The sequence below is a fragment of the Perognathus longimembris genome, chromosome 13, assembly GCF_023159225.1.
Source record: "Perognathus longimembris pacificus isolate PPM17 chromosome 13, ASM2315922v1, whole genome shotgun sequence".
Lineage (NCBI taxonomy): Eukaryota > Metazoa > Chordata > Mammalia > Rodentia > Heteromyidae > Perognathus > Perognathus longimembris.
In genome coordinates, this window is record NC_063173.1 from 58,303,417 (window position 1) to 58,320,402 (window position 16,986).

The following is a 16,986-nucleotide window of genomic DNA, read 5'->3' on the forward strand; positions in this document are numbered from 1 at the left end:
GAGAGGGCAGAGGGGGGAGAGGAGGTGGACGGGGGATCCGCCAGGCCCAGGCACTCACACTGCAGCTGGGGACACTTGTGGCACTTGCTCTGACCCCAGGCCGTGCCGATGCTCCCGCAGCAGTCTTCCTGCTTGGTGAGGCCTGGCAGGGGGTTGCTGCCACACTGCCGGGAGAGGCGTGGACGGGGTCACCCGCGGCGCCCGGCCCCGCTCAGCGGCCTCGCGGCCCCCGTGCCAGGCCCGGGCCTTCAGCGCCGCCTGGGCTCTGGCCCTGGGCGCTGGGCTCACTCACCGGCTGCTTGGGCAGCGTGTCCTGGAAGCACCGGCCCAGGGGCTTCTGGGTAGGTGGCCGCGGGTGTGGGGGCTTGGGGTGGGGCAGCAGGTGCTGGGCGGGCGCGGGGCCCTCGGCGTTGGGCCCCTCGATGCGGTGCACCTGGACCGAGGCCTCGGGCGGGTGGTGGACCCGCACGTTCACCACGGGGGGCGGGGCCGGCACTGGGGGGCGGGGCGCAGCGGCCTCAGGGCTGCTCCGTCCCAGGGGCCCAGGGTCACCAAGGGGCCCCCCCTCTTGCCCGCCCCCCTCCCCCCGTCGGTGGGCATCCCGGGATTGCCCCGTGGGCTGATACCTTCTGCGGAGATCTGTCCCGGCCCCAGGGGCACCAGGAAGGCAGCGTGCTGGGCCGGGGGCCCGTCCCCCTGTCCGGGAGGGTCCGCAATCACCTGCACCGCGTAAATGGCGTGCTTGCTGGCCGCGGAGTCCCCCTCCGGAGCCAGTGCACCTGTGGACAGGAGCCCGGCCCGGCCCAGCCCGGGGCCCGAGCCGAGGGTGCCCGCGGCCGCGCCTCCTCCAGCGGGCACCTGGCAGAAGCGGCCCGTGAAGTCCGGAGGACACAGGCACTGGTTTCGGGAGGAGCACTGGCCGCCGTTCACGCAGGGCAGAGGGCAGACCACTGGGGAGGAGAGCGGGGTCAGGACCCGGCCCACCCGCGCCGGCCCCGCTCTCCGCCGGAAGCCCGCGTGGGGCACATCCCCTGAGCGGACTCTGCCCTCCCGAGGTCTCCCCGACACCGCAGGCGGCCGCGGCGCCCCGCTCAGGTCCCCGCTCGGGGCGCCGTGGGTCTGCGGGCTGCGCCCGCGCCCGGGCCAGCGGGGCCCACGCTGCTCAGGGCGCCTCGCAGTCCGTGGTGATGGCCGCCTCTCCTGGGGATGGCTTCTCCCTGACCCCTCCACTGTTTCTCCTAATGTAGTCCACAGCCCTCTCCCCTCAGCCCTTTGCCCACACCCCAGCCCGCCTGGGCTCACACTACTGCCAATGGACACAGCCGTGGTGTCTGACCCTTCCAGAACTTTCTCCCTCACACTGTCCAAAATCAACAGCTCTCCACCCGGGGTCACCACTGGGAACCCCCGCTTGCTCAGACACGCGGAACCCAGCCTCAGGCCCCATTTACAGAGGCTCCTCCGGTCAACAGCTCCTGCCATGTCCTGAAACGCTCTGCCCCGGCCTCTCCTCTGCCCCGGGCCTCTTCCCTCCTCTCGGTCTGGTCAGGATGCCCAGACCCTCCCTGGCTTCCGGTCTTTCTCCTGCCAGGCCACAATCCCAGCATCCCTAGAGATGCCCGCCGCAGGCAGAGCTCTGACACTGCACAATCCCCGCTCACCATTTCCATCCTTCGCTGGACATAGGAGAGGACCTTTTTGTTTTTTTCTTCCCCAGTTCTGAGGCTTGAACTCAAGGACTTGGATTTGTCATGCCTCCATCTCTTTCCTGGATATTCAAGGCTCTGTACCACCCAGAAATTTCTCTCACTCCATCCCTTTCTGCCCCTTCTTTGGTATTATTCCCCCCCCCCACCAGTCGGCCATGGGGTTTGAACTGTAGGCCTGGGCGCTGTCGCTGAACTCTACAGCTCAAGGTTAGCGCTCTACCCCTTGAAGCCACAGCGCCACTTCCAGTTTTCTGGTGGTTAATCAGAGATAAAGGGTCTCACAGACTTTCCTGCCTTGGCTGGCTTTGAACTGTGATCCTCAGATGTCAGCCTCCTGAGAAGCTAGGATTACAGGCATGAGCGCTAGTCCTGCCTTTCCCCCCACCCCAGAGTCCTGTCCCCATCTCTGTGTTCAAACCTGACCCTCCTGGACTCATCTTCTCCCCGCAGAAGGAGCCAATGCTCTGCCCCTCCCTTCTCTTTGAGCTACACCCCCTCTGTGCAGCTTGGCCTGGTTGGTTAGTCGTCTTCCCTATTACAAAGGGTGTTGGGAAGCTGGGTGCTGGGCTTGTAACCCTAGCTACACAGGAGGCTGAGATCTGAGGATCTTGGTTCAAAGCCAGCCCAGGCAGGAAAGTTTATGAAACTTTTACCTCCAATTAACCAGCAAGAAGCTAGGAAGAGAAGTGTGGCTCCAATGGTAGAGTGCCAGCCATGAGCAAGAAAACCAAATGAGAGCATGAGGCCCTGAGTTTATGCCCCAGTCCAGTACAAAAAGAAACAAAAAAGGTGTTTGGCGGCCAGGGCCTGCTGGGCCTCGGCTCTGGAGCTGAGCTCGGTGAAGGGGGATGAGGGAAGGGGTGACCGAGCAAGAGTGAAACCCTCTTTCTCTCAGGTATGCGCACCTGGCACGTTCCCAGCCTCAGGCCCTGAGTTCCGGCACCGGCTCCGGTACCCCCTGGACACCCCAGCCTCCTCACAGGGACTCCCCTCATCCCTGGCTAAATGAGGGTCCACCCAAGAGCATCCTGGGCCAGCCGGGCCCCCGGGGCCGGGCCTCACAGGGCCGGGGGAGGCAGGATCCGCTCCTTCCTGCCCCCCCGTGAGTCAGCCATCGCCGCGTGGATGACCTCCTGGTGACATCCGCCCACTGTGGCCTGGGCACTGAGCCCGGGGGATGTGGGCAGCACACACGGAGAGGGCAGGGACGGCCGGGGGGTCGGGGAGGCTGGGCGGGGAGGCTGGGCACACACGCACAGTCATCTCGTCTCTCACACACCGGCTCATCCTGACACCAACACAGACTCACTGTGTACACACTCCCATCCACCACCCCCTGGAAGGAAGCGCAGACACCGACCGGAGACAATAACACAGACACGGACTAATCACCATGTGCTCGCTCACACACAGACACACTCACACTCACACACCCTTGTCCTGAGAGCTGTGAACCCCAGGAGCAGGGCGCCTTCGGTCCTCAGCGGGTGAGGAATGTGTGAGAGGGATGTTTTGCTGGTGCCATCCTGGGCTCGGCCTAATTACCCTGTCCAACAGCGTAATTACTACTGGGACACCCCCCCCCCAGCCTGGCCCACAGGGCCCCGCGGGAGCTCACTGGGAGGCAGGAGATGAGGGGGCACTGGTGACCCGAAACAGCCCCAGCTCCAGGCCTGCACCCTACTTCTTGGGCCTCGACGCCTTCCTCTCTCTGACCCAGCTCCTCCCCCGGGAGAACGCAGGTGTCTCCTCCCCGCAGGCCCCGCACTAGACATTTTTAAAAAGGCTTCTGTTTCTTGTGAAAATATTTACCCCCCTTCCGGAGACTTCCTGCACCTCCAGGGGTGTGTGCTGCCTCTCAGGACCCAGCCCCCTTCCCGGACCCCAGCCTAGGCCCCAGCCCCCACCCAAAGCCTCCAGCCCAGGCCTCCCGGCGCCCCCGGCCCCGGCCTCGAGGGCTGCAGCCTCCCCAGCCCCGCAGTCCCCGAGGGCCCCGACTCCCACTAGGCTGATGCCGGCCGCCGGTCCCGGCGCCGGGCTGCCCCGCACTTCCCGGCCGGAGCCCCCCCCCCCCCCCGGCGCTCACCCACGCGGAACCCGGAGCCCGTGAGCGTGTCGGTGCTGTGGCCGTTCTCCCCGATGAGCGTCATGTTGGAGCCCTGCTGACAGCTGTCGCGGCACTGGCCCTTGAGGCAGGTCCGCTTGCAGATCACGGGCGCGAAGACCACCTTGAAGCGCTCGCGGGCCAGCGCCCCGCCCCCGCCGGCGCCGCGCTCGCCGGCCGGCCCCCCCGCCGCCCCGCCGCCCGGCCCGGGCCGCAGCGGCAGCAGCAGCAGCGGCAGCAGCCGCAGCGCCAGGAGCCCCGCCGCGCCGGCCCCGCGCATGGCCGGGGCCGGGCCGCCGGCAGCCCCGAGGGGCCCCCCGGGAGAGGGGGGCGAGGGGCCCGGGAGAGGCGCGAGAGGAGCGGAGGGAGCGGGCCCGGGGGGACCCCGCGGCGCGGCGGAGACGGGGAGCGCGGACACGTCCCGGCCAGGCCCGGGTCGGCGTCGGGAGCCCGCGGAGGCGGGGAGGAGGAGCGAGCGCGGAAGGCCGGGCGGCCGGCCCGCTGGGCGCCCCTCGCCGCGGCCGCCGGGACGCAGGGCGCGCGGGGCGGGCGCGGGGCGGGCGCGGGCGCGCGGGGCGGGCGCGCGGGGCGGGCGCCGCGGGAAGGGAGCAGTTGTTTTCCCTGGCTGGAGCGCGGCGGCGGCGGCGGCGAGGGGGGCTGGGGCGCTGGCCCCGGGCCAGGGAGGCAGTTTTGTTTTCTTCTGTTTTTCTTTTTCTCCCTCCGGCTGGGGCGTCCTCGCGGCTGCCCCGCGGAGCGGGCGGGCGCGGCCTCGGGCGGGCGCGGGTCCCCGGGTGTCCACGGCCGCCGGGGCCGCCGCTGGGCGCCTTCCAGGGAGCCCTCACCTGGGACCCGCGGGCCGGCCCGCCAGATTCCTCCGGGCGGGGCGGCGAGGCCCGGTCCGCCGCCGCGCGATCGCGTCCCGGCGGGACCCCGAGGCTGGGGAGGAAGGAGGGCTTCGCCGGAGGCCGGGTGGGCGCCCGGGAGGGCGGGGGGCCGGGGGGGGGGGACTCACCGCCCCCACCGTCTGGGCTCCTCTCCTCCGAGGCGCAGCCTTTTGGCCAAGGTTCAGTGAGGTCCCAGGAAGAAGCCCGTGGGGTCCGGAAGAGGCGCCGAAAGAGCGGCGCTCCGGCCTGCCCTCACCCCAACCCCCCAATTTGGAGGGCTTCCCGGTGCCCACCCTGCCACCTCCCCCCCTTCCCCGGGGCTGGCGGGGCCGGCGGGGCTGGCGGGCCGCCTCAGACACTCTGGAATGGCCAAGGTCTGAGCTCAGGGGCTGGCCCCCTTCCCAGGCTAACAGCCGGAGGAGGGGGGTGCTGCCTGGGGGCACCGCAGGGCCCCCCTCCCCCGGGCACAGAACCAGGAGGGGTCGTGAGGAGTTGGTCAAAGCTAGAGTGGAGCCAGGCTTGCCCACCGGTTTGGAGGGTGACTTTGTTTTCCGGGGGGACAGGCCCTACGGTGAAGGGTCTGCCAGGGGACCCCAGGATCCAGTGTCTGATTCAGACAAGTCAGCTGGGGGGGGGGAGGCGGGGCGGGGTGATGGGTCTGGATCATGCCAAGCCAGGGTGGAACCAAACCTTCTGGAAGAATCCAGGGGTGGGCAATCTGATGGGGAAGGGGTTTGGGCTTACCTTCAGGCGCACCTGTCCCAGGAGCTCATGGCGGTTCCTTGTTTGGTTAGCTTTGGGGGTGGGGGGTGGGAGGGTTAGGGGAGACCCTTTGTTGAGCTCTTGTGGAATTTTCTCAGTGCCTGTGGCCCTATTGAGTACAGCCCGGGATAGAGATGGAGGCTGGATTGTGGGGAGAAAATAATGTTATGGCCCGGGAGAAGCCCGCCAGGCCCCAGCTGAGGCTGGGGAGAGGAGGAAGGGGAGGCAAGCAAGGAGGAGCAAGGGTAGAGAAAGCAGAGTCCCCGCAGGAATCGTGGAGGGCTCAGGAGGGGGAGCCACCCCCCCCCCCTCCTTGGCTCTGGTCACACCGAAGCTGGGAATAATACTGAATGCTTACCACCTGCCAGGCGCTTAGCTTTTTCCACTCATTTTTTCCTTCACATTCATCTGAACCCGATCCTGCCCTGTCTGGAGCAGACTGTGGCTCACCTTGGAACACAGCGCAGTTCCACAGTCGAAGCTGCGAGTCTTCATCTCTCCAAGCCCCAGTTTTGTTACCCATGAAATCCACAAGACAGGCTGTTGCCTGCAACTAGTCCTTCACCTCTTAACTCCAACAGGGGCTGATGGACACGCGCCGAATCATCTCACACGCAGAGCTGGCTGCGACAGAAAGAGCAGGGGTCAAGTCCCAGTGGAGAGAGGAGAGAGGAGAGGGGGGAGAGAGAGTATATGTAGAGAGCTGGGAAGAAATGAGGGGATACATGTATCTGTATATATGTATGGGGGGGGGGTCGAGTAGGGAATTGGAAGCAGGAGAGGAGTTAGGTCACAGAGTCCAGAAAGTTCCTGACTAAAGGACTGTTTAGCTAGCTGTAACCTCTGAAGGCAAAAGCAAGGAAGTTTGAGGCCGTCCTGGGCCACATTGTGACATCTTACCTCCAGAAACAAACCCCAGCTTTCTGCCAGAGGCTGAAGGAGGATGCTGAGGCACCTGGCGAAGAAGAGATTGTGCAGAAAGAGCGTGTAGGAAGGAGTAAGAGGCCCATGGGTGGAGAGGGGAGAGGGCTGCAGCCGGGGCGGGGGGGGGGGGGAGTAGGACGAAGAGCTGTGTAGCTTCTGCAGCCCGGTCTGGGGCGCAGCGCTCGGAGAGGGGTCTTCTGGCAAGCCACAGGCAGCGGGAGGGTGCAGGGAGGATAGCAAGGTAAACTGAGACTGTCCAACACACGTGGCTCCTGGTCCTGCCCACCGTTTCTAGTCTCCTCACCCCACGTGGTCCCTTCCACTCCCAAGCAGCTGCTGGTGTGTGGGCTTCTGAAATCTGCCATCCCCTGTAAGTTCAAGGAGACTATGACCTTCATAGTCATTCTAGATTATTAGGGCTCCCCACATGGCTACGTTGTCACCTCTAGTCTCATTCACTTGACGCCAGAGTGGCTTTTATGTGTGTGTCAGCCATGGGGCTTGAACTCAGGGCTTGAGCACTGTCCCTGGCTCCTTTTTGCTCAAGGCTAGCACTCTGCCACTTGAGCCACAGCGCCCCTTCTGGCCATTTTCTGTATATGTGGTGCTGGGGAATTGAACCCAGGGCTTCATGTATATGAGGTGAGCACTTTACCACTAGGCTATATTCCCAGCCCAGAAGATAATATTTGTAATAAAAGAGGTAAGATGTGCCAGGACTTGTATAAAAATGGGGGGGGGGGAGCGGGGCTGGGAATGTGGCTTAGTGGTAGAGTGCTTGCCTAGTTTTTTTTTTTTTTTTGGCCAGTCTTGGGGCTTGGACTCAGGGCCTGAGCACTGTCCCTGGCTTCTTTTTGCTCAAGGCTAGCACTCTGCCGCTTGAGCCACAGCGCCACTTCTGGCTTTTTCTATATATGTGGTGCTGGGGAATCCAACCCAGGGCTTCATGTATACGAGGCAAGCACTCTACCACTAGGCCACATTCCCAGCCCTTGGGGAAATTTTTAAATGCTTCTGTTTGCTCATTTTCCCCCGGGAACAAGGAATGGGCACGTCTGAGGCCCATGTGCATGGTGCCTGGTCCACTCTCCATGTATGTCCACTCTTGTCATGTCTGGGTCTGGAGGCCGTGTTGGGCTGCAGAACCAAGCCAGCCCTGTGCCAGCTTTCCTCTGAGCGCTGATGGGCCCTGGGAAGCTTCTAGGCTCTATGGGTGGGGTTGGCAGTGGGACTGGCAGGGAAAGACACTGCTCATTAGGTTGAGAGAGCAGGGACAGAGTTACAGAAGCCTGAAGAGCACAGTTCTGCCCTGAAGCATCTCTTTGCAGAGATAAGTGTACTGAAAGTGGCAGTTAGTGGGTCCCTCGAATGTGCCACTTAGTGTGGGAGACGACAAGCAGCTGAGAGGGAGGGTTAGACGTGAAATGAGTCTCCTTCATGCTTGATAAATAGAACTTTTTTTAACTTGGGGTGTGTGTGTGTGTGTGTGTGTGTGTTGGTGTGTGTGTCCTGGGACTTGAACTCAGGGCTTGCATGTTATTCCTGGGTTTGTTTTCTTGCCAGTCCTAGGACTTGGACTCTGGGCACTGTCCCTGAGCTTCTTTTGCTCAAGGCTAGCACTCTACCACTTGAGCCACAGCGCCACTTCTGGCTTTTTCTGTGTATGTGGTGCTGGGGAATCGAGCCCAGGGCTTCATGCATGCTAGGCAAGCACTTTACCACTAAGCCACATTCCCAGCCCTCCCTGAGCTTTTTGACTCAAGGCTACCGCCTCTACCACTTGAACCACAGCTCCACTTCTGTCTTTTTTGTTTGGGGGGGGGGGAGTTAATTGGAGATAACAGTCTCACAGACTTTCCTGCCCAGGCTGGTTTTGAACTATGATCCTCAGATCTCAGCTAGGATTATAGGTGTGAGCCACTGGCACCTTCTGTTCTCATTTTTGTTCTTTTTACCTGTGGTGTTTTCTGCGCTAAGGATTGGATCCAAGGCCGCCTTTCTACACGCTACCCAAGGCTCTGCCACTGAGCCATACCCCCAGGCTGTCTTCGTGCTTCGCGCGCCAGGATACTAGCACTCTTCTCGTCAGACTGGAAGGCTCCTCTGCCCTCACCACTCCTCGTTCTGCACATGCAGGGGGAGTCTGCCAATGACCACTCGGGGCCCAGAGGAGCCTGTCCTGCCAATCCCAGGTCGGCGGCCATCAGTACATCTAACCTGCCCCACACCTTCATTGGCAAACTGGAATGAAGATCAGACCCAGCTCACAGAGCACAAAGTGAGATACTTCCTGAGAAGCTCTTAGCTCAGTGCCTGGTCCCTCAGAACTGCACCAAGTAAGCTGGGGAGCCGCTCAGTGACAGGCACATCACTGTAGGGACATCAGGTCCCCCTGTCGCCAGTTCCAGTGGGGGTGAGGCTAGTGGACCCAGAGAGATGTCTGCACATGGAGCAGGTCATCTTCAGGATGAGGACCTAAGCTTAGAAAACCCCAAAACAAAATCACGGTTGTCCTTTGCTCAGAAGGGAGGAACCCGTCTTCTGGGTTTTTTGCTACATGAGTATCTTTGAGGACAGATTCTAAGAGCAAAGGCCTTGCTTGCAACATGTGCAAACACTGGAGACCCTCGGAGAACTGTCCGAGATTAATATCTTCATCACTGTACCAGCTTGCATTTTGGTGAATTCTGGCATGAGTATACCACACTCTGTTGGCAAATCTTACTAGTCCAATCAGCAGAATTGGGATAAAGTCTAAAGTATCAGGAACAATATTTAATTAAGGCTCATATACACGATAAGCACAACTTGAGGTGCTGACCTTGGCCTTGCCACTCAGAGCCTCAGGTGAAGCAAATCTATACAGCCACATTTGCATTGACTTTTCCACTTGGCATAAAGTGTTCATTTAGACACTGCAGGATATAGGAACAACTCCAAAGACTGTTTTGTCCCTATTAAAAAAAAATCTAGGGTGCCTGCTGCCAGTGGCTCAAGCTTGTAATTCTAGCTACTCAGGAAGTGAGATCTGAGGATTGACATTAAAGCCAGCTGGAGCAGGAAAGTCTGTGACTCTCTTATCCCCAATTAACCACTGAGAAAGCCAAAAGTGGAACTGTGGCTTAAGTGGTAGAGCATCAGACTTGAGAGAAAACAATGCGGTACCAGGGGCTCACACCTGCAATCCTAGCTACTCAGGAGGCTGAGATCTGAGGATCGCAGTTTGGAGCCAGCCTGGGCAGGAAAATCCGTGAGACACTTGCCTCCATTTAACCATCAGAAAACCAGAAGTGGCATTGTGGCTCAAAGTGGTAAAGCCCTAACCTTGAGCAAAAGAGCTCAGGGACAGTGCCCAGGCCCCGAGTTCAAGCCCCATGACTGACCAAAAAACAAAAACAAAGAACAAAGCATAATCTAAGGGACAGCACCTAGGCTTTGAGTTCAAGCCCCAGGACCCCCCTCCCTTCAACACAAAATCTAGAGAGACTATTGACTACAGCAACCTTGGTCAGTAAATTGAAGATGACTTTGGTGAATCCTTGGTAAGGCCCCTGTTATTTCTCATATTTCAGTACGGCTAAACAGAATGATAGTCACAATCAGAACCTTCTAACAGAGAATGGCAGACCTAGCAATCGGTTAAATTTACAGCAGTTTGGGAGAGGTGGAGCAGATGTTTTCCCTAACAAGGAAAGTTCCATTGGGGAGGAGGTAGGACAGACAGAGATCACTAATGTCTCTCTTTCCATGTCTCCCAGAGCTCTGAGTGTTCCCTCCTGGGTATCAGGACTATTGCCGTTTCTCCTCTGTGACAAAATTAACTCATTAACCGTCAGTAGCGAAAACTTCACTTTAAGGGAACTTCAAAGGGACAATGGCATTTTACCCATCTCATGCTGCATGAAAGCCCCTGTGGAAGGACTCAGAGAGAGGTAGTTAGTAGGGCACCAATGGCTCATGCCTGTAATACTGGCTACTCAGGAGGCTGAAATCTGAGGATCACAGTTTGAAGCCAGACCAGGCAGGAAAGTCCATGGAATTCTGATCCCCAACTAACCACCAAAAAGCTAGAAGTGGAGCTGTGGCTCAAATGGTAGAGGGCCATCCTTGAGCAAAAAAACTAAGGGACAGCACCCAGGCCTTGATTTCAAACCCCAGGACTGGCACAAAACAAAATAAAACAACAGGCTGGGTTGTGTGGCTTAGTGGTATAGTGCTAGCCTAGCGTGCTTGAGGCCTTAGGTTCAATTTCTTGGTACCTATAAACAAAAACTAAACAAAAGTAATTTAAAAAACAGAAGTAAAACAATAACAACAAAGAGAGGGGGGAGGGAGAAATCTCAAGGTCTAGGACCTGTGTTGGTCTAAAAGAGAGTTCTGGAAGTCTGAACCACATTAAGTTTGAATTTCCTAGATCCTCACATCTCCACACTGAATCTCCACAGCGGCCCTCTGTATTGGCCATTCCACAGAGGCAGAACTGAAGCCCAGAGAGGTGAAGCAAACTCTTCAGGTGACAGAGCTAGGAAGTCGCAGATCCAGGACATGGCCCAGGCATGCTTGATCTGCCCTACGGTGAAGCAGACAGAGGCCCTTAGGAAAGGTGTTGGGGGTCCCCTTGGCTATTGGAAGAGGGGACATCCAGGGAGAACAGTGCCACAGATCAGACCCATAGGACTGTGGAGACTGATGTAAGGACTTCCGATTTTTTTTTTTTTGTCTAGTGTGATAGGGTTTTGAGCAAAACTAAAATTCTTTATGTTTTGAAAGAATTATTTTCTGGGCTCCAGTGGCTCTCACCTGTAATCCTAGCTGCTCAGGAGACTGAGAACTGAGGATCACAGTTCAAAGCCAACCCAGACAGGAAAGTCCCTGAGACCCTTATCTTCAATGAACCAGCAAAAAGCTGCTCTGTAAAATGGGAACAATATTAGTACCTACCCCCATGAGGTCCTCCTGAGAAGCAAAAGGGACTGGGTGGGAAGAGAAGTTTAAGGGCCTTCACTGGTATCAGGTAGAGTTGACAATTGAGCAGGTATTGGCCATGGCAATGGCTCCAGAGGGTGCACTTGGGAATACAGGATAGGGCTGGAGGGTGTGTACACACAGGCTGGAGAACAGAGATGGTGATGGACAGTCCCTTTCGTCAGCTTGGGAGAAATGACTGGGGGGACAGGTCCTGTGTGAGGTACTGTGCTGCTGCCCAAGCACCTGCTGGTGGTGGAGAGTGAAGAGGGGCACCGGGCTCTCTTCATAAACAGGAAGAAAAAAGGATGCAAAAAGGCAAGTCTGGGGTTTCTAAAAGGATAAAGACAAGGGCAGATGAAAGAAAGGCACTTCAGGTAAGATGAAAAAAGCATGTCTGTCTAGTCAGAGGCTGCAGATGAAATGATGGGACTCCAGTTCTAGGTATCCTTTTCCATTGCTTAGGTTTACAACCTTGAGACCCATCGAGGTGCCCCTACCCATCAGACTTCTCCAACCTAATAAAGGAGAGGACATATATGGAAAAAACACAGGAGGGTTGGGGTATTCGAGGACTTGTCTAACATATGCAGGCCCTGAGTATTTCAATCCTCACTATCCCCAAAACAAGAACACAGGAGAGAAACAAAACCAATATGGCCAACATTCAGGGAGCACTGGTAATTTTAACTTGCAATCCACTCAAGAGCAGCCTGTCATAAGTACATATCCGTCATCCTTATTTTCCAGTAAGCATCACATGCACAGTGAAACAGTGCATGCCCAGCATGGTGCTTTTTGCAGATTTTTTTGGTGGGAGGGGTCCTGGGGCTTGAATTCAGGGCCTGAGCACTGTCCTTGAGCTTTTACTCAAGGCTAGTGCTCTACCACTTTGAGCCACAGCTCCACTTCTGGCTTTCTGGTGGTTAAATTGGAGTTACATTTCCCAGAATTTCAACTTCGATCTTAACATCTCAGCCTCCTGAGTAGCCAGGATTACAGGTGTGAGCCACCAGTTCACGACACCAGTGCCCAGCTAGAATTTGTGTGTGTGTGTGTGTGTGTGTGTGTGTGTGTGTTTGGGGGCTTGAGCTCAGGGCCTGGGTGCTGTCTCTGATCTCTTTTTGCTGAAGGCTAGCGCACTACCACTTGAGTCACACAGCTCCACCTCCAGCCTTTTGGTGGTTAATGAGAGAGAAGGGTCGCAAAGATTTTCTGGCCAGGGCTGGCGGGCATCAAGCCGCATTCCTCAAGTTTCCACAGCCTCCCGCTTAGTTGGGATTGCAGGTGTGAACCACCTGCCGCACAATGTCTTCGAGGGCTTTAGCTGAAAAAAAAAAAAAAGAGAAAAACCTGCTGCAGGGCAGGCTTTGCATCCGTTCCGGGCTCCGGTTGGAGGGAGGGACAGACCCTCCCGGCCTCGCCGCGGCGGGGCCCCGTGCGCTGGGAAGGGGCCGTCGGTCACGGCAGCGGCTGCCGGGCCGTGGTCCCTCCGACTCCGGCGCGCAGGGGAGGCGACCCGGGGCAGACTCGCCTCAGCCCGGCGGAGGGTCGCCGCGGAGCTCCGCGCGCGGGCCGCGGACGGGCGGCGACCGACGCGCCTCCGGGCGGGGCCGCGCCCGCGCTCCGCACGCCCCTTTCCGGGCAAAGCGAAGTCGGAAGAGCGCGGGGTGGCGTCACTTCCGCCCTCGCACCGGGCCAGTGGGGAAGGGGCGGCGCCGAGAATGCGCGTCACTTCCGGCGACCCCAGCGGCGACAACGGCACCATGGCCCTGAATGGCGCTGGTGAGAGCTGGGGTTGCGGGGTGCTGGCGCCGCGGGGTCCGAGAGGCAGCTCGGCCCAGGGCCCCGGTCCGCCATGTCTCTCTCTTCCCCCAGAAGTCGACGATCTGTCCTGGGAGCCCCCGACGGAGGCGGAGACCAAGGTGCTGCAGGCGCGCCGGGAGCGGCAGGATCGCATCTCCCGGCTCATGGGCGACTACCTGCTGCGCGGTTACCGCATGCTGGGCGAAACGTGCGCGGACTGCGGGGTGAGTGACGGGAGGACTCGCCGGAGCCGCCGGGGCCGGGCTGCGGGCCGCTCCGCACGGCTCCTCCCCAGCCCCCTCCGCGTCTCACGCGCGCCCCGTGTGCTTTCCGGCCCACAGACGATCCTCCTGCAAGACAAACAGCGGAAAATCTACTGCGTGGCTTGTCAGGAGCTCGACTCAGACGTGGATAAAGATAATCCCGGTGAGGGGCCGAGCGCGCTTGGCGGAGAAGCAGCGCAGTGCTAGGTGCTCGGGAACAGACCCGGGAGGTGGCCGTGGAGCCCGCGAGGGGGTGGGGGGTGGGAGTTAGGTGCTGTCTCCTGTCAGCTTCTGAGAGAACCTTTTAAGAGGAGCACTAAGCACCTCTGCCGACTTGGGGGAGAGTGTAAGCCTAATCAGGTGACCTTCCTTCAGTGTTGAGGATGCATCCCAGGGCCTCAGGAATGCCAGGCAAGTTCGCTACCACTGGACTGTGTCCCCAGCTCTGGGACACAGGTTTGATGGGGAGATACAGCTAAGGCGTAGAACACTGATAACACAGTAGAAAGTGGACTGTGCCTAGGGTTGTATGTAGCTCTAGGAAGTGCTTGTATAACATGTGCAAGGAAGGTGGTAAGAGGTGGGCATAGTGGATCATGGCTGCAATCCCAGCACTCGTGAGGCTGAGGCAGGAGAATGATGAACGAGTTCAGAGTCAGCCTAGGATATATATACACATATATATATACACACATATATACACACACACACATATATATATATACATATATATCGCATTACTGCTTTGTATAGAGGGTGAGGGAAAACAGAAGCACAGAAAGAGCAGAGCAGGTGGCTCTGGGCTGAGGTGGGCCAGACACCCTGACTATCCCACCCCCTTTCTTCTTTTAGCTCTGAATGCCCAGGCTGCCCTCTCACAGGCCCGGGAACATCAGCTTGCCTCTGCCACAGAACCCCTGAGCTCTCGGCCCACACCTCAGCCCCCTGTACCCCGTCCAGAGCACTGCGAGGGAGCTGCAGCGGGGCTCAAAGCGGCGCAGGGCCCAACCCCTCCCGCTGCACCTCCAAATGCAGATGTGGTGTCTTGCACACAGGAGGCCCTCCTGCAAAAGCTGACCTGGGCCTCAACGGAGCTGGGCTGTAGCACCTCTCTGGAGACTAGTATCCAGCTGTGCGGCCTGATTAGGGCCTGTGCCGAGGCCCTGGGCAGCCTGAAACAGCTGCAGCACTAAGAGACCCCCCCCCCCCCAGAAAAACCCTCTAGAAAAATAGCTGTTCTTCGTGTGGTTTGTTCTGTCCTTGGTTCTGAGTGTGCATGCCAGGCCCAGCTGTGCTCACCTTTTCCTCTGCTTCTCATCTTTCCACTCTTGGCTCTCCCGGAAAAGATTTCCTGAAAAATGAGTTGTACAGCCAAGATGAGGGGTGGGTGGAGAGCTCTGCGGAACTTCAGGCTGAGGAGGAGGGCTTAGCACCTCTGAGGCAGCATCGTTAGTCTTGTCTTGGGGCTCCCCTTCCCCCCCCCCCCCCAGCCTTCTCAGCCCTTCAGACCTGCGAGTGACATTTGGAGCTCCAGTCCCCTTGTGGCTTCCCCTCCCTCCCCGAAGCTTCCAGATCCCACCGCCTGTTCCCCCTCACGTCCACCCTAGGTCCTCAGACATAGTCTCCTGACTCCACATTTACATCCTTTTCCTCGGGAGGGAAATTGTGTAGAACGAAGTGCAGTGCGTAAGGGAGGGGCAGCAAGAAGCCTCCGAGGAGCCACGCCCGGCTCTTCTCACCTCTCTGCTCCCCTTTCTGGCGCCCGTCCTGCGGGTGCCCCAGTTGGCTTTTCTCCTCTTTGCCTTTGCGGCCCCGCAGCCCTGGCCTTTTTAAGCGAGGCGCCGCCCCCGAAGGGGCGGGTCGGAGGCGGAGTCCGCGGAGCTGGGAAGGAACAAAGCGCGGCCTGCGGCGGCGGCGGCGGCGGCAGCGGCGGGGCTCGGCCGGCGGGGCTGCCGGGGCGGCCCGGGGCGGCCTGGGGAGCCGGGAGGCGGCGTCGCCAGCCGCGCCCATCGTGCCATGAACGGGTTGCCGTCGTCCGAGGCGCCGGGCGGCGCCCTGGCGGGGCTCCCGCCGCTCCCGCGCGGCCTCAGCGGCCTCCTCAACGCCAGCGGGGGCTCGTGGCGGGAGCTGGAGCGCGTCTACAGCCAGCGCAACCGCATCCACGACGAGCTGAGCCGGGCCGCCCGCGCGCCCGACGGGCCCCGCCCGGCCGCCGGCGCCGCCAGCTCCGGAGCCGCCGCCGGGCCGCGGCGCCCGGTCAACCTCGACTCGGCACTGGCCTCGCTGCGCAAAGAGATGGTGAGTGGGTGGGTGGGCGCCGCGGGGTCCCCGCCCGGCACGGAGGCATTGAGCCCGCTTGCAGGCGTCGAGGCCATGCATGGCGAGGGTGGGGCTCCGGTTCCCTTTATCCCGCTCGACGGTGGGCGCCACCCCATTTCACAGATGAGGGTCAGGGTCCCCCTTCAAGCTACATCGCTTGCAGGTGCCATCTGTTGGCCTCCAAACTTTCGCTTAGGAAGGTGCCGGTGGATGGGCTGGAGCTGTGGCCTGGGCTGGGGGCCTGGGCTCCTGGAGGCTCGGGTTGGGGGGTGACCTGGACCCCAACTCCAGCCCACTGTCAGTTGTCTGCAGGTGGGGCTGCGGCAGCTGGACATGTCCCTCCTGTGCCAGCTGTGGGGGCTGTACGAGTCCATCCAGGACTACAAGCACCTGTGCCAAGACCTGAGCTTCTGCCAGGACCTGTCGTCCTCGCTGCACTCGGACAGCTCCTACCCGCCCGACGCCGGCCTGTCTGACGACGAGGAGCCCCCCGACGCCAGCCTGCCGCCAGACCCGCCGCCCCTCACGGTGCCCCAGACGCACAACGCCCGGGACCAGTGGCTGCAGGACGCCTTCCACATCGGTCTCTGAAGAGCCGGGGTGGGTGGGAACGCACGCGTGCAAGCGCGAAAGGCGCAGAACTTGTCCATCAGCGAGTCCTCAGACAACAGTGCCTGCTCTGCCACCTGTACCTCAGCTCCGCTCAGGAGGGCGAGACCGCCGGGCCCCCTCCTCCCGGCCAGCTGGCACCGGGTGGGCACCGCCCCGGGCCTCCACCTCTCCCCGTGTGCACCCGGCCCGGCCGGCCTGCCTGCGGCCCGGCGGTGGGGCCCGACGCTCCCTGCACCCCCCGTGGTAACTCTGGGTTGGGGTCCCGGAGTGCCCAGCTCCTCCCAACCCCCCTCCCCCCCCCTTCTTCACCTTCGCTGCTACCTGGCAGCGGCCTGCTCAGGGGCACCCCGCCCGCAGTCCCGGGCACCCACGGCCGGAGGGCGAGACCCCCGGCTGGGTGCCGAGGTTGAGGGGCCACTTCCTGGATGTGTAGATAAATAAACGCTCAGTGTGACGCGTTGTGGGTGCCCTGCCGCGGGGTGGGACCGCGGGTGGGGTGGGTCCGCGCCGGTCCCGGGCGGTGATGGCCGGCCGCCGCCGGCAGGGGGCGCCGGGGCTCCGGAGGCCTCGCCGGGCAGGGCCGGGCGCGCTCGGCGCCCGCCCCCCAGGCCCGGCTGTGCGACCACGGCCGGGTCGCT

At 60.5% G+C, this 16,986-nt stretch overlaps 3 protein-coding genes across 5 annotated transcripts in view; 2 read left to right on the forward strand and 1 right to left on the reverse strand.

Moving 5' to 3' along the window:
- The window catches only part of Ltbp3 (latent transforming growth factor beta binding protein 3), an 18,618-nt gene extending 13,148 nt beyond the window's left edge, over positions 1-5,470 (reverse strand). Inside the window, exons 1-7 of the mRNA XM_048361437.1 lie at positions 5,454-5,470; positions 4,826-5,057; positions 4,410-4,749; positions 3,796-4,350; positions 627-950; positions 293-495; positions 59-164 (exon numbers count right to left, since the gene is read on the reverse strand). Of these exons, the coding sequence (XP_048217394.1) occupies positions 59-164; positions 293-495; positions 627-950; positions 3,796-4,350; positions 4,410-4,749; positions 4,826-5,057; positions 5,454-5,470 (1,777 nt within the window). The remainder of the gene's footprint in view (positions 1-58; positions 165-292; positions 496-626; positions 951-3,795; positions 4,351-4,409; positions 4,750-4,825; positions 5,058-5,453) is intronic.
- Positions 5,471-13,064: 7,594 nt separating this feature from the next.
- Positions 13,065-14,647, forward strand: Znrd2 (zinc ribbon domain containing 2). Of its 2 annotated transcripts, none has more exons than XM_048360744.1 (4): positions 13,065-13,133; positions 13,227-13,378; positions 13,496-13,580; positions 14,270-14,647. In XM_048360744.1, exons 1-4 carry the CDS (start codon positions 13,073-13,075, stop codon positions 14,608-14,610), a joined length of 639 nt encoding a protein of 212 aa, XP_048216701.1. In that variant the 5' UTR covers positions 13,065-13,072; the 3' UTR covers positions 14,611-14,647. The 2 variants fall into 2 exon arrangements, with proteins under 2 accessions (XP_048216701.1, XP_048216702.1); XM_048360745.1 differs by having other exon boundaries at positions 13,101-13,133; positions 13,230-13,378.
- A 713-nt stretch (positions 14,648-15,360) lies between these two features.
- On the forward strand, positions 15,361-16,805 carry Fam89b (family with sequence similarity 89 member B). 2 transcript variants are annotated; one of them, XM_048360746.1, is made up of 2 exons: positions 15,361-15,715; positions 16,049-16,805. In XM_048360746.1, exons 1-2 carry the CDS (start codon positions 15,434-15,436, stop codon positions 16,325-16,327), a joined length of 561 nt encoding a protein of 186 aa, XP_048216703.1. In that variant the 5' UTR covers positions 15,361-15,433; the 3' UTR covers positions 16,328-16,805. The 2 variants fall into 2 exon arrangements, with proteins under 2 accessions (XP_048216703.1, XP_048216704.1); XM_048360747.1 differs by having other exon boundaries at positions 16,088-16,805.
- Positions 16,806-16,986: the final 181 nt, after the last annotated feature.